The 15,529-nt window shown below is 42.4% G+C and overlaps 2 protein-coding genes across 2 annotated transcripts; both read left to right on the top strand.

Annotated features, from left to right (window-relative positions):
* Positions 1-75: 75 nt before the first annotated feature.
* Positions 76-2,237, top strand: lrrc23 (leucine rich repeat containing 23; the record flags this gene model as incomplete). The annotated part of the gene is given in 6 exon segments (XM_038739692.1): positions 76-196; positions 301-442; positions 719-849; positions 973-1,109; positions 1,247-1,451; positions 1,540-2,237. Coding segments are annotated over 6 exon segments (769 nt in total), but the record flags the coding sequence as incomplete, so codon positions are not given.
* A 452-nt stretch (positions 2,238-2,689) lies between these two features.
* On the top strand, positions 2,690-11,480 carry tktb (transketolase b). The gene is made up of 14 exons (XM_038739691.1): positions 2,690-2,796; positions 5,576-5,693; positions 5,785-5,898; positions 5,993-6,090; positions 7,533-7,724; positions 7,934-8,061; positions 8,158-8,354; positions 8,546-8,710; positions 8,988-9,144; positions 9,216-9,346; positions 9,434-9,517; positions 9,643-9,739; positions 9,901-10,020; positions 10,634-11,480. The coding sequence occupies exons 1-14, from the start codon at positions 2,690-2,692 to the stop codon at positions 10,804-10,806; spliced, it is 1,881 nt and encodes a 626-aa protein (XP_038595619.1). The 3' UTR covers positions 10,807-11,480.
* Positions 11,481-15,529: the final 4,049 nt, after the last annotated feature.

Raw genomic sequence — 15,529 nt, 5'->3', positions numbered from 1 at the left:
TGTCCTGTAACTTTAAGTCCAAGTTAAACTTTGATTTTATACTAATTTTCACTTTGTCGTCACTGTACTCCGCAGTGGACTGAGTGACATAACTGCAGTCAGCAGCTTTATTCACCTACGTTTTCTGGATGTTTCTAACAACCACCTTACTGATCTTTCTCCTCTGGCCTCTCTGACCCAGCTGCTCTGGCTGAAGGCAAGGATCTCACTTCTTTATTCATTTAGAAAAGGACATCTCTGGGTGCTGTCAGTATCATTCACTCTAACTGATGGTAAATCTTGAATGCAACTCTTCTGTAGGTTGACTGCAATGCTGTGGCATGTTTCAAAGGGCAACCTTTCACTCAGTTGACCTACCTACAGTGGCTGAGCATGGCATCGAACCGGCTAACTGACCTGGATGGCCTGGTCGGGCCTGCCTTGGAGAGCCTAAATCTTACAGGTTGGTTTGTTTGTTTCATGTCAGGATAAGTGGTGTTTCTGTGATTCTATGCGTACGACTGATGATGTATTAAGCTAGCCCAGAGTTGTGAGGTAATTCAAGAAAGTGATAAGACATAAGAAAAGTTAATTTGATCAGAAGAGGGTTTACTATCCCATATGTCAGTCTTGGGATTAACAAACTGTTATCCATCAGCAATATTGTAATCAAATATCTGGTATCTAATCTCCATTTTTTGGAAAGGCCTTTAATGACATTTTGGAACGTCTCTGGCAGGTAATGGTTTAAAGACAGTGAATGGTCTTCAGGGTGGCTGTTTTGCCAACCTGGTGACACTAGAGCTGAGGGGAAACCACTTGGATTCCATTGATGGCATCAACCTTCCAAACCTGCGGCAATTATATCTGGTAATAAAAGTATTCTGATGTGAATAGCACTAACACGCTTGAAGAAATTGATCCATGAACACCAACACATGGGTAGTAAGCCCATGTAATAACTGCCTGTAACTATTCTTGCCCTGTGTTCAGGCCCAAAACGTTATCAAACACCTGAAGGGTTTAGAGAGGTTAGAGCACCTCACCACTTTTCACCTTCGAGACAACCAGCTCGATACTCTGGAAGGCCTCAGCCCCAACATGAAGTGTCTCCAATACCTCAATGTCAGGTACACAGTTGTATCACAACAGGACAGATCATAGTCGTAACAGTGGTTCCCATTACCAATTTGGTAAAACACCAAATACAATTATATACCCCAGATTATATATCCCATACACTTAGATCTGTGTCTCTCTCCCTTAGAGGCAACGCCATTTTATACGAGAATGCCCTGAAATGCCTCGGGCTTGTGTCAAAAACTCTGCGAGCTTTGGTCCTCTCCGAGAATCCTCTGGTGGAAACGAACGACTACCGGCTGAGTGTACTAGTTCTCCTGCCCAATCTGGAGCGACTTGACAAAGATCTTGTCTCCCCTGAGGAACGGACTGAGGCACTGGAGAGAATCAAGGTAAAGCTCAGTAACTTTCTCTCTGTGGCATATTGAGACAAAAACTGCTCCTTTGCTGGTAGCTCTAATGACATGTATGCCATTTCAGGAACTTAAAGAAGAGGAAATATCTCTGCCATAAGATTTGTAATGATGGCCAATACGAGGAAGTGTTTGGCTTCCTTGAAAACGGGTTTGGTGTGTCTAGGCGGGTGAATGTTACAGTGTTGAATGAAATGTATTGTATACCTTTTTGCCTATAGAGTGTCTTGTATGACGTGTATCATCCGTAAATGTGTAAATTTGTGTTGCTTGTGTCATGTTCTTACACTATTAAAGCCAATCTATTTTTTTCGACAATAAAAGTTTTGAAAATGTTTATTTCTGAGAGGCTTACATGTACAAATGCAGACAATCAGCTGGAGCAACAAAGCAATGTGTCAGTGACTAAGGAATAAGAAATGAGGGAGTATTTGAACCTTTTGTTGCCAGCCAAACTGTTGTGTTTCCCTGAGTAAGGATGAGAGGGCAAAATCTGCCACCATTTCCCTGTTGGCAGCCATCCAACTGTGGCTTTAAAGGGACAGTGACATGAGTTGGATGGAAAATCAACTATATACTGGATTTTACTGTCGACCAAAGCCTGCACATTGTATCGAATAATGCAGTTGTTTTCTGTTTATTAGTAGTAATCTGAAGTTGTCAATAAAATCTCCACATCTCACCATCACACTGTTGCCACAATCACAAAGTCAACTGCCCACCTCACTGAAAAGATTGTACAATTTATTAAAGTCTTCAAAGTGGTGGGTTCAGTTTCTGCCCTTGTATTTCCTGATCATTTCACAACGAGGCCATACAACTACTTATAGTTCCCCACATTGTGGCTACTTGTAACGATCCTCGTGTTTTAAATCCACAATCTATTGGTCACATAGTCATGAAAAAAAAAATTATATCATACAAACGAAGTGGCCTTAGTTCTGTATCTTTCATGAGCTGAGAAGGATATGTGCAAGCAGCATCTCCTGCGCAACTTGCACCACATCTGTTCCTCCAATGGTTGGATCAGGTGGGAGTGGCTGTGTTAGAGGAGACATAAATCCCCTTCCTCACGCATGTTCCTCCTCCCTCGGTTGTGCTTGAAGCAGACGGCTAGCAGCGGCGTAGCATTGAACTTCCAACACCGGGAAGCAGCTGTGTGATTGAAGTAACCAACGTTATTTTTTGTAGCGGACGCCATTCTGAATCCAGAAACCATGACTAGCTACCACAAGCCCGACGAGAAAACTCTGCAGGGGCTTAAAGACGTCGCTAACAAGCTCAGGATCCACTCCATTAAGGCAACATGCGCCTCAAACTCTGGGTGAGTTATTTAAAGTTTAGTCGGATGGAGTTATTAACTATCACGGTTATAATAAGAAAGAAATGTGTACGTTATTACGTTACTCGAGCAGACGCACGTTTCACCTGCGGGGCCCGGGTGCACGTGCTGCAGATTATCTTCACGCGGTGACAAAATTAGCTCCAGCCGACAGCTAGCAAATAATATATTCAAACTGTTTAAGAAAGGTTTTAAGTTACTTTGTGGGCTAAGTTTATCTGCGTCTACAGTCTACGCTAAGACTGGCATAAGCTAACTATTTGTGGACATTGTTTTGGTTGTTATTTTTTAGACGCCGACATGTTTGAAAACCAAAAGCAGCGTCTCTATCGTAAGGTCAGGGTCTATCCAAGCTAGCTGTGGATCCACCCCCACTGACTCAGTTAATGGTATTAAGTCGCTAGATCACACGTAACGCTAGTCTTTACCACCGGTCTGCTTTTAATATAGCTTATAAATAGCTAACGTTAGCTAACCAGAAACGTTAACTTACTCGCGCGATAATGGAAATCTCGTGGCCAGTTTGACGCGCATACTTTAAAGTTGCGACTACGTCCTAAAATGCCAGACAGAAGGACAAGTCAAATCAGTTGATTTGCTGTCAGGAAATCTGTGTCAAGTATGACGACCTTAAAACGGCACCTGAGGTATTGCTTCATCCTGCCAGACTTCCCAGAAGATGTTTGGCAAGCAGATGTCTTCATCCAATGTGAAAGTGACAATGGTTGACAACGTTTTCTTTTGTGGTGTGTAACTTTATAACCGTGAGCTAGACGGTATTATGGCTGCCCTTTGCCATCCTGTATGCCATCCAGTATTCTGTCAGGATTATGATAAAGGGACCAGATTTCTGAAATGAAAACCGGCGACATTTTTGGTTTCGTGGTCAGTATGCCACTTAAAAAATTATATGAAATAAAGGGGGGCAATTTCGTTTTTATAATCTGTCAAATATAACTCTTCTGAAGGAAATCAAGTTATTTTGAGGCAGAATCTACCTTCAGTCAATAAGTCACTTTCTGGCAAGTGGAATACTGCATTACATGGGTTTTATTGGCCATTCAAAGGTATTTCAACAGGTAAGGACTGGATTGGTTGGTACACACAGCAAGTTAAAGACTACAGTCATAAGGATAATTGCAAAATGGATCTTGTCTTTATTTTATATATAACTCAGCAGTAAGTTATGTTATCAGCTTCATTTTGTTTTCCAAATATAAACAAGGATTTTAGACATAGGGCTACCAAACATTCCACTGGCAACAACAGGCTTTTATTGCCTGTGGTCACATAGGCTAAATGTCATGCCTGGTTAAGCTATAAACTGCCAACACTTATTTGGCCACTGTGATTATTCAGTTAAAAGAAAAATTAAAGTATCACAGACATGCTTTTGCTAGACCACAGACAAAGTGATGTTATGCTTGTGCGCATCGAATCAGTTTTCAGCACGACACCTGTATTCTCTGCTGTCCAGTCTTTCTGGCCGTGTACAATCTGATTTCAGGTCTGTTAATGCTTTAGTCTATGATTAACAAACGGGGGCATTTCCGGGGACGGCTACAGACAGGCCACCAAAACTGGGAACTGTCCCCGGAAAATGGACATCTGGTCACCCTATATTATGGGTTATAACGTAATGTCTACATCTCTGTATGAAATTTGAAATAATGTGTTTTGGATGCCTATAATTAGCTGACAGTCACACAAACTGTCATGCTTATCTGTGAAAGTGGTTTAAGAGGTTTTGTACTGAAACCTTTTCTCCCTGCTATTTAGCTTGTTGGCAAACATGTTTCTGTAACTTTTTTTTTTTTTCTTTTTTAGCATCCAGAATACAGTGGAGAAACATAAACCTGCTTTTTAAATATGCACTTAAGATCTTAGCTATCATCTGTCGCATTAGAATGTCACCAACACAGTTTGAATTATATTTGTTGCACCCCACCCCCTCACACAAAGGTTTTGTTTTTTGGAAAACCTGTTTTCGTCTTTCTTTTCAACTGTCAAGGAAATGGATGAATAATTTTGTGTGAGCTGATGTTGTGATGCTGCTCTCCCTCAACAGAGGATGTCTTTGGGTTTTGACACCCTGCTCAACACATTGTTCCTCATTATTTGACAGATAATGGAACTCTACACTTGAGGTTCTGATTGCTTTTTGTTATGGCTTTATGACATTAGTTTATTTCTCAGCAGGTCATTATCGCTGAACAGAAGGACAAGGGGTAAACGGAGCACTAGGTTTTTGTTTATTTTTTTGTTTTAAAATGTAACCGTGACTGTGTGTGGCTGAATAAGATAACTGTGTTCCCAGCATGGTTGAAATGATGCCCTTTATCTTAACCCACATAGGGAAGCTGAGATGCTATTGAGTAACATGGGATTTCTAAAGATGTCTATTACAATACTCGGACCTCTATGCAGCAACTAACAGTTTCACAAGTTTGCTTATTGTTTTTATAAGGGTTCTGGACTGTGGCAACATAACTGAAGTGACAGTGTTACCGATTAACAATCTCTTGACGAGTGGTATTCCTAATCCCAAAATAGGAGGCTCTTTAAAAGGGTCTTTGCTTGGCAAGTTTTTTGGAATGACCGATTTGTTGTACATAAGTGGTTCTTATTGTCACACTAAAACAAAGTTTAAGGACTCCTGAATGTAGCAACACATGCATGTATGTGCATGGTGTGTGGACTTTAATTTCTTTAAAGGTTTTTACTTTGAACTCTAAACAGGCTGTATATGTTCTCTCCCCAGTCACCCCACATCATGCTGCAGTGCAGCAGAGCTCATGTCTGTGCTCTTCTTCCACACCATGCGCTATAAAGCAGATGACCCTCGCAACCAGTGCAATGACCGCTTTGTGCTCTCAAAGGTTGGCACACATTTTTGTTTGAGAGAAATTGATATACTTCAGTTGGTCAGCACACCTGAGATTTGGTAACATCCTGACCCCCTGTCTCTAGGGTCATGCTGCACCTGTCCTGTATGCTGCCTGGGCAGAGGCAGGTTTCGTGAAGGAGTCTGATCTGGTCAACCTGCGCAAGATTGACTGTGACCTTGAGGGACACCCCACACCAGTGAGTCAAATCTGAAGGTTCTTACTGGTGTCCTTTTGACAAAAAGAATAGTCACTTGTATCTAGCATAACCCCTGTCCTTTCCTGTTCACCAGAAACTGGAGTTTGTTGATGTGGCTACAGGATCTCTGGGACAGGGTCTCGGCGCTGCATGTGGGATGGCCTATACTGGAAAACACTTTGACAAATCAAGGTAAGTATCCACAAACTGTAGATTCATTAAGACGCTCAACAACTTGAATAATCCTGCTTTTTAAAACTGGTTTATGGTGATCGGGAACATTTGTCAGTTTTCAGCATTGATCTTGGCGCATTAATACAGTGCATTACATTTTGAAAGTAGATAACTTAAAGGCTGGGGTTTTCTATACTGGAGTGTTTCTGTAGAGAAAGAGAAATATCATTTAACAGGCGTGTATTGCCTTGACTAGTAGGTGAGGAATAGCTTTTAAATTATCCATTTTTAATTAAAAGTGGTGCCCAATACACAAATCTTTTAGATGAAATGGCTACTAGTTTCATGATTTTCTTTATCATTATAATCATGTTTGTGACGTCCTGGTCTACACATCATCAAATTCTACTTAAGAAAACGTCTTTGTTTGGTACGGATCCCTGCAAAAATCGCACACTAATCATTTGATTGTTTTTCAATGAGAAATTATGTAAATGTTCACTCCCAATATCAAATCGTTTTGCAATTGCAAATTGGTCTAAATCGCCATTAGGTTGTTGTCGGGGGTGTGTGTTTGATTATTTTGTTTTTCGCCATTGAGCCGTATGACCTAGTCTTGTAAAAACACTTCATGTGGTGTGCTGCTGCGTGTGTCTGCAAACTTAGTCCACACTGCACATAACTGCATACCTAGTTCAGTCACCAAACAATTTCTTCATTTCAAATTGGTTTTTAAGTGTTCTAAAAGGACAAACACTATAGACTGCTATACAAGATCTCTCCCTGTATTTCAGTATTGTCTTAAGATTAACTTGAATGATGCAAATCTGTGCAAGGGGTCATTGCATTACTTTATAACTTTAATATATAATAATGCGCATTGTGGTGGTTTTAAATGTTTACATAAGGTATTGCTTGTTTAATGTTTATGCATATAAAAGGTGCACGGCGCTGCTTGTATTGTTTTCAATATAGAACTTGTGAAATGATTTCAGTGTGTCTGTACTTCCTGAACATTTTCTATCGTGTGGTGTTTTTAAAAGCACAATGCTGATAACGGTGACAATTTTTGTCCCTATAACTGTGATATGAAACAGGTGTCTGCACTGCTGCAACAGTAACACTAAAGGTAGTTAAAATATTACTGAAGGATTTATTGCTCTCTGAGACTAGCAACTCAAATGTATTCACAAATCTGTCCATTGGAATAAATGTTCATTGCAGATAATACTCGCTTATTTTGAGTCGCATGTGGAAACTAAGGTAGGTTTTACTCTGCTGCATAGACACAATCAATTGTTTCTGCAGTCTTATTGAGTGACTTTTTTTTTTTTTTTTACTTTCCCTTATCTAGTCAAACTCAAACCTCAACTCAGCAGACTATTTTCATTATGCAGTGACAGTAGTTGGAAGGACAACACCAATATGTCCCATTTTCCCCTTTCTACATTGTGTTGTAGTTACCGTGTATACTGCATGATGGGTGATGGGGAGTGTTCAGAGGGCTCAGTTTGGGAGGCCATGGCCTTTGCCTCCTACTACAAGCTGGATAACTTGGTGGCAATAATTGATGTCAACCGGCTCGGTCAGAGTGAGGCTGCACCCCTGAAGCACGACATGGACATCTACCGCAAGCGCTGTGAAGCGTTCGGGTCAGTACCAAACTTGCCATTCCTCCACTATTTACTAGGAAACATTATGAGGGATTGCTTCATTTATTCTGAAACTTCTTGGGTTAACGTCTCACTTGGCCACTTCCTGCTCATCTGTTTGTCACATGCTTGTTGGATTTTCTATTAAGTTAATGTGCCTCTGTTTTTTGTTGTGCTGTGTGTGTGGATTTGGTTTTTTGTTTGTGTAGGTGGAACACATATGTTGTGGATGGACACGATGTGGAGGAGCTGTGCAAAGCTTTCTGGCAAGCTCAGCAGGTCAAGGACAAACCCACTTGCATTGTAGCAAAGACATTTAAAGGCAAAGGACTCAAAAGTAAGAAGTTTTCATATGGTGAATATTGTATTTACTGAACAATTTTATTCTATCTGAATTTGAGATAGTAGAGAAACCTCTTTTCCTTGGCTGTAGATATTGAGGATCTTGACAACTGGCACGGAAAGCCCATCCCCAAGGACAAGGTGGATGAACTCCTCAATGACCTGCAGGCTTTGATCCAGGTCCCCAACAAAACCCTGTGCCCTGAGCTGCCCAAAGATGACACAGCACCTGCAGACCTTAGTGTCATTTCACTGCCATCACCTCCAGAATACAAAAAGGGAGATAAGGTGTGTTTGTGTTGCCCTGTCAATGGTCAGTGAATGCTTAGTCTGTACAAGTTTACTGTTTAAGTCTTGTGTTTTTAGTGGGTGGCTGCCTTGACCTATACTGATATCTGCACCAGAGACATTTTTAACCTAGATGTAGAATATTGTGGTATTTAACTTCATTTATTTACACTTCTTTCCTGCGCTGTCAGATGGCAACAAGGCGCGCATACGGCGTGGCACTGGCCAAGCTGGGCCAGGCAAGCAAGAGAGTGGTGGCCCTTGATGGAGACACCAAAAACTCCACCTTCTCCGACATCTTCAAGAAGGCCTTCCCTGAACGATACATTGAGTGCTTCATCGCTGAACAGAACATGGTGCACAATATATCTTGTCTTACCAGGTTATTTAAATGCTGCAGTTGGAGATGTTGGACATTAATCACATTTAAACATCTTATAGAAGAGGGATAAAATGGTCTCTCTACACTCTTCACTACCATAATCTGCACCAAATCAGTCCTAACCTGTTGGTATTCGTTCTCCAGCATGACAATCCCAGCCTTTAACTGCTATTTGTCACTTGTGACTAGTTTACTGCACCTTTGCTTATGATCACTGTCATTAAGACTGATATGTTTGCTTGTTGCTGCAGGTAGGAGTGGCCATTGGCTGTGCCACCCGTGACCGCACAGTTTCATTTGCCAGCACGTTTGCTGCCTTCTTCTCCAGAGCCTATGACCAGATCCGTATGGGAGCCATCTCCCAGTCAAATGTGAACCTGGTAGGGTCCCACTGTGGAGTCTCCATCGGTAAGCTTTCTGCTGCAGAGTCGCAAGTTTTCGGTGTGTCCTGCCACTCACGGATTTTACTCTGCTTTCAGGTGAGGATGGTCCTTCCCAGATGGCCCTAGAAGACTTGGCCATGTTCCGTGCTATTCCAACATGCACTCTGTTTTACCCCAGTGATGCAGTGTCCACAGAAAGAGCTGTTGAGCTATCAGCCAACACAAAGGTTGGTAGGCCACCTTGTGGCATGTCCAGTAAACTGCCTTGACAATGTGTTACATTCCTGTTTTAACTAATGCCTCTATATTCTTAGGGTATCTGTTTCATCCGCACCAGTAGACCAGACACTGCAGTCCTTTACTCTCCAGATGAGAAGTTTGAAGTGGGTGTAGCCAAGGTAATGATCAGTGCTGTGATTTGAGACGCACTAATCCTTTTTTCATGAAGTAGCCTTTAGCAACAAAGAGATGGGAAATGGACACCAGGAAAAATTTATATAGAAAATTGTCTGTACTTCACCAGGTGGTGCGCCAGTCTGACAATGATAAGGTGACTGTGATCGGAGCTGGTGTCACTCTGCATGAAGCCCTTGCTGCCGCTGACATGCTGGCCAGTGAAGGTAAACTTGCATTGCCCTCTAGTGGATAGATGTAGGTGTCGAGGCCTATGTTTCATAACCACCAGCCCCAGTGTGTGTGTGTGGGGGGGGGGGGCAATTCAGGGAGCTGCTCAGTTAACTTGTGGCCTAATGAACATCTCCAACTTAATGAATTCCTATAGGGAAGAACATCCGTGTAATTGACCCATTCACCATCAAGCCCCTGGATGCCTCTACCATTCTGGCCAGTGCAAGAGCCACAGGTGGACAGATCATCACTGTGGAGGACCACTACAAGGAGGGTGGGTAGTTGCCTGTGTGAGACAGTTGTTCAGCCCTCTGCCACCCCAGCAGAAATCTGCTTGTATGCAACTCTGACAGACATTGCTAAATGGAGAGAGAACTTTTAACCAGTACTGGGACAAGGTGCCACTGGTAACAGAATACACGCACTCAGAGTCATCTCATCAAAGCGATCGATTCACTGTGTGCTCTGGTGATGGGTTGCACATGATCAGTTAATCAAACAACCAAATCAGGCAGTTTTGGTGGGGTTGTTGAGCCTGCTTTGGTGGTTCGATAAACTGAAGTGCACCCCTTCACCACAGCATATCAGGATCTGATCACTCTGTATCAAAGAACCCTTATATCAGACTTTATAGATGAGTTATGTAAAATGAGAACAATGTGTTTCCTTCTGTATCAAGCAGCAAAAAGTTCTAACCTGAAGTGTCGACTTGACATGCATCCTGCAATGTGATTATAGCACATTGTAGTGTAGATGCTGAAACCATGTATTGTACACCTCTAACCTGTTAGTGATTTGAACTGACTGGTTTCTGCTGTGCTAATAAAAGAATTGGCTTTTATCACCAGCATTATGTGATGCATTGCTGTTCTGTCTCCCCTCTCCAGGTGGTCTTGGCGAAGCAGTGCTGTCAGCAGTGGGACAGGAGCCTGGTATTATTGTGACCCGGCTGGCAGTGAGCGGCGTTCCTCGCAGTGGAAAGCCCCAAGAGCTGCTCGACATCTTCGGCATCAGCGCCAAGCACATTGCCAGCGCCGTGCGTAAGACCTTTGCAAACTAAGAACTGCGCCTGGTTTCCCGCTTGTTGCTCTGTTGCATCACAACCAACTTTCTACCCAACTTGCAGCTACCTGGCATGATCACGTGAAGACCTGTGAACTTCTGTGCCATCTTGTGGTTTTGACTCGAGTGCAGTGTGCTAACCCTGTATTAGTATCGCAGATGGGGAGAGATGGGAGTGCGGTGTTAATATTACTCCCCCCGTGTGCACCTTGTAGTACCCTCTTCTCCCGATGGGGTCTATTCTGCAACATTCCTTTTTTTTTTTTTGGTTTGTATACTTTTTGTCTTCAAAATGGTGTTTTGCATGTGGCTCAGACAGAAGCATACCAGCGGCCTGTGCAGGTTCTGATCCTCTATGAACTGCGTTCCTACATTCACTTCACATTCCTGACCACCATGCCTCATGTCTTGTCACTGCTTTTTCTAAGCACTGTTACTGTTCATCCATAAATCTGTTCTAGATCATTTTTGTAGTTGTCAGCTTTTAGTTCTGGTAGAGAATTCTCTTCAGACCCAGTGAGAGAAGTTAAACCTATGTAGTTATGAACTGTTTGCGCATTCCTCTTAATGATTCCTGGCCACATGAGCATCATATACTGTTACTGGTGTTCCAGGTCACCAGTGTAATCCTGTCATAGCTGTGTTGTGCTGAATTAAATGATTAACACAGTGTAATGGTGTGGGGTTTTTTTTGTGTATTTTTATTCCCCCCCCCCCCCTTTCCTTTTCAGCTGACTAGTGTGGTGTACAGGTGGCAGTGTTACTTGGGCCATGCTAAAATGTCAATTATTGGATGACTTGTAATTGACTTGTACCGATGCATGGACTTCTGATATGGTGCCACAATGGGTCATACTGCTGATCTTTTCACTTTATCCAGTGAAACATGTACTGGAAGGAGTAATGCCAAGTGTGTGTGTGTGTGTGTGTGTGCGTGCTTCCCAGGTAATGAATTCTACCTACTTTAAGCCGCTGACTTGACAGTGTCTGTGAAATGTGTCTGACTTCGAGAGGGATTCCCCTGCCCTTGCAACATTTGTGCCACCATGAGGTTGACTTTAAGTAGGGCAGACTCCCACTAGTCGACGACTTGATGGGCGGAGCCTGACTCGACTGTACAGCACTTTGTGTACAAACATTTCTGAGACACGTACACAGAAGTGCTAAAACCATATAAACTAGAGCTTTCACTAACTGATACCCCGATAGCCATCTTGGATCACGAAGTCGGGGTAGTGAGATTCTTAAGTCTGGATTCCGACTTAAGGGGTCGTTCCCTTTGAAACTTTGACCTTTGACCTCGGAAATTCTGACTTCCCATGTTGAATGGAACGCACCAGAAGCTTCGCAGTGAAACCAAGGCTCATGCAATTTTGGCGAAATGGGGGTGCTCAACATCTGATTTTACATAGAACTACCAGTTTTCTCCCAAGAAGTTAATATACAGCCTATTACAATATACATTTCAACGCTTAATACTGTAAATAAACATGTAAAAATAAAACTTTCAGTAAATGTCTCAAAAGTGCGTGAATAAATCCAAAATTGTAACCCTAACCCTGGGTCGTAAGATGGGGCCTAGCTTCACCACTGAGACCACTGTACTGGAGTAGTATCAGAACCAAAAGGCCTGTATCGTGTGTTGTAGAGATAGCAGTGGTCAAACTGTCTAGGACATGTTTATTGTGAGTGACAAAATAAGGTAGTAAAGTGCTGAGATGGCAGAGACAGGACAGATCACAGCAGTGATGGTTGGGGGGGAAAAAAAAAACCTCAACCGAGTGACTAGACCTGGAAGAGAACGTGAAGTATTTATGTTGGATGAATCCCAAGCCTCTGCAGTGGAAATTATTAATCAAGTGGGCTTGAGTGTGACTGAGGTCAAGAAAGGGGTTGAGTGTGGTCAGTGGATTACTGTCCAGATTTAAATACATGGTATTTGGACACATCACTGTTTACTTTGGAGGAGCACATGAAGAGTGTTTCAGTGTTTAGTGTTAACTTGTCCTATGTGCCATTTGGAATATGTCTGGATTCTGCTGTTGTCTCGGTCTCATCTGCTGAGTTTCAGGTGAAGAAAAGCAAACCTGGATGTAATACATAAAATTGACCTTGATAAAAGAAGAAATGATTGTCCGTGGATCTTGTTAATAACAAGAAGTGCCTGTCCGCATGCACACACATATTGACAGATTTAGTGTGTGTGTGTGTGGTTACCGAGCAAATAAAGAGGGGCTGTCAGCAGGTTTCACTCCACAGTGAAAATCCCGGTTTGGCTCAGCAGTCAGCCAGTGGCACCTGCTTGACTTGACGTGAGTGTGGTGTTTACACATACACACACACACGAGTACATGTGGAAACATCACAGTGTTTGTGCATCCAGACAGTATGTATGTACAGAATGTAAAGACAGGCTCATTGCTTGTCTCTCAGAGGTCGTGTTTGTTTTCATACATAGATGGGATTGGAGCTTTAGCCAACAAGACTGACTCCGACCTGAACTGTCTACTTGTTGGAAAATGTCCCAGATCAGTCTGATTCATTCAGGGGGAAAAACACAAAACTGACAGTGGGTCACAAACTCATGTGCCAACCCACATAATAATGTCCAACTGGAATCTATCACCGGTGTATGAAACTTATTGTGTTCCAGTTTCTATCTTTTGCTCCCGGTCTATCCCTCATGTTCTCCACGAATCCCTGCTTTCCACCTAGTGTGAGCAGACAGTTATGAAAGGGTGAGGAGACAAGGAGGAGCAGGGCGGGTCTGTGTATTTCATGGTACGATGAACAAGGGCCTTTATTAACAATGTAAGAGTTTTTTTTTTTTTTGACCTGTCTACCTCCTAGATATTTCTTCCCACCCTCTTGCTCTTTCTTCATTTCAGCAATCACTCTTGTTGGGGACATGCGCAGCATGGCTTAGAACTGCTTTTTGCCACCTCACAACAGAGAAACAGCATCAAGGCTTTCACTATAAGCGTCCATAATCTCAAATTCTCGGGTTTTGTGGACTTTTATCCTCTCGTGTAAGCTCTCACCTTAAGTTTCTTCCCTTTGGCAAAAGCTTTCTGTGGATTTGCTTTGTCTTTGCTTTGACCCTGAAGATCTACAAAATTTGGACCTGTCTCTCCAACTTAAATTAAGGAAACATCCAACAATGCAGATGCCAAGGACATGTATCGTGTTCATTTGTCTATGTGGCACAGTATTGCCCGGGCAAAGCCTAAACTCTTTGCAGGACATGGATGCATACTTGGAAACCTCTTCTGAGACACATGAAATAGGAACAGCAGATGTTCATCCACCAGGAATTGATAGAGGAGTGACATCTGTTTCAAGAGCAACCCTCTCTGCTGGTAAGACAATGTTTTTGTCTTTGAAATGCTGCCTGGTTATGTCTGCATGATGTTGACAAACACATGCTTTAATAACTAAAAAAGTTATTTAGCTCATACAGCAGAGTAAAAAAACTAACTTTTTTTATTGCTTTATGTCTTTAATTCTGCTCTGCTTTGTGATTGGTGATGAAGTGAGTGAGGACGAGGTGGAAGCAAAGGAGGAGAGGGAGCATCAAGGAGTTGATTTACGGAAGCTGGAGGCTGGTAGAAGCAAGAGAGGTGCCTGGGGGAAGAGGAAGCACGCAGCTACAGTGGAGGCCACTGCATATAGAATAGTATGGCACTTGATTCTGCCATGTAATCACAGAAATGCATTTTTTAAATAAATAAAGACAAAAAAGAACACTTCACCCATGTTATATGCTGGTCTAAGACTGTTTAGGTGTATGTTGATTTGATCCTTCATGCGAGTGATTTATTGTATCATTGTATTATTGTAGGCAGGGTTGGGGCCACCCCTAATGGGCTGGAGGAAGCGTGGAAAAGGGGAGGAGGAGACTAGCTCTCTCATGGCAGTACTGAAGGAGCTTCATGCTGAAAAGCGGCGACTGATGGATCAAGGGAAAGCGGAGGAGGAGGAGGAGGAGGAGGAGGAGGAGGAGGAGGAGGAGGAGGAGGAGGAGGAGGAAGAAGATGATGATGATGACGATGATGACGATGATGACGACGACGATGATGACGAGGAAGAAGAGGAGGAAGAGGTTTACTTTTTTATGTAGAAATTAGGCTGTTGTTTTGCTTGAGTTACTAATATACAACAGTTATTACACACTTTTCAAAAATATACCAGGCGAATGTCCATGTTTTGGCCATATTTACTGTTTATATGTTCACTTTTATTGGGAGTTTTCTTCAAAACACTATTTCTGGCCATACAACCATGTTCCAAATAACATAAAGCTTCCAAAACATTGAAATATTGATAAAAACTGTGAATATTGATAAATATTCCTGTGACCAAAAGCACCCATTTTACAAGCCCACAACTTGAGAACAGAACATCCTATGGGGCTGTTTGATATATTGGATGTCTGTGTAGCTCCTACGAGTCAGCCAGTAGACAACAATAAATACCGTCTGTTCTAAAGCAACAAGTCTTCTCTCCTTCATTTTGACGAGAGAAACGAAACCTCACAGCTCAGCTATTGCACAATACCAAGATGGCGGCCTGGTGCGATCTTTATACACAAAAAACAGCTGTTTTTGGACTGAAAACAGCGAAAAACGGCAAAAGTAAGTCAGCGGTTGTAACTGTAAATGTATATTGGTGCATTTGTTGTTATTATTATCCGGCTAATAACTCTGTGAGGTTTATGATTT

Source organism: Micropterus salmoides, unplaced genomic scaffold, assembly GCF_014851395.1.
Source record: "Micropterus salmoides isolate LMB-PRFRI ecotype aquatic unplaced genomic scaffold, ASM1485139v1 Ms_hic_scaffold_2649, whole genome shotgun sequence".
Classification (NCBI taxonomy): domain Eukaryota; kingdom Metazoa; phylum Chordata; class Actinopteri; order Centrarchiformes; family Centrarchidae; genus Micropterus; species Micropterus salmoides.
Note: the sequence above shows the minus strand (reverse complement) of the source record. Positions and strands in the feature narration are given on the sequence as shown.

Bases quoted from the DNA above. Each gene is read 5' to 3' on its own strand.
- tktb (XM_038739691.1), top strand. From the start codon at position 2,690: ATGACTAGCTACCACAAGCCCGACGAGAAAACTCTGCAGGGGCTTAAA. The intron at 8,062-8,157 runs GTAAGAAGTTTT...CCTTGGCTGTAG, and splicing joins TAAAGGCAAAGGACTCAAAA to ATATTGAGGATCTTGACAAC. The intron at 8,355-8,545 runs GTGTGTTTGTGT...CTGCGCTGTCAG, and splicing joins AATACAAAAAGGGAGATAAG to ATGGCAACAAGGCGCGCATA.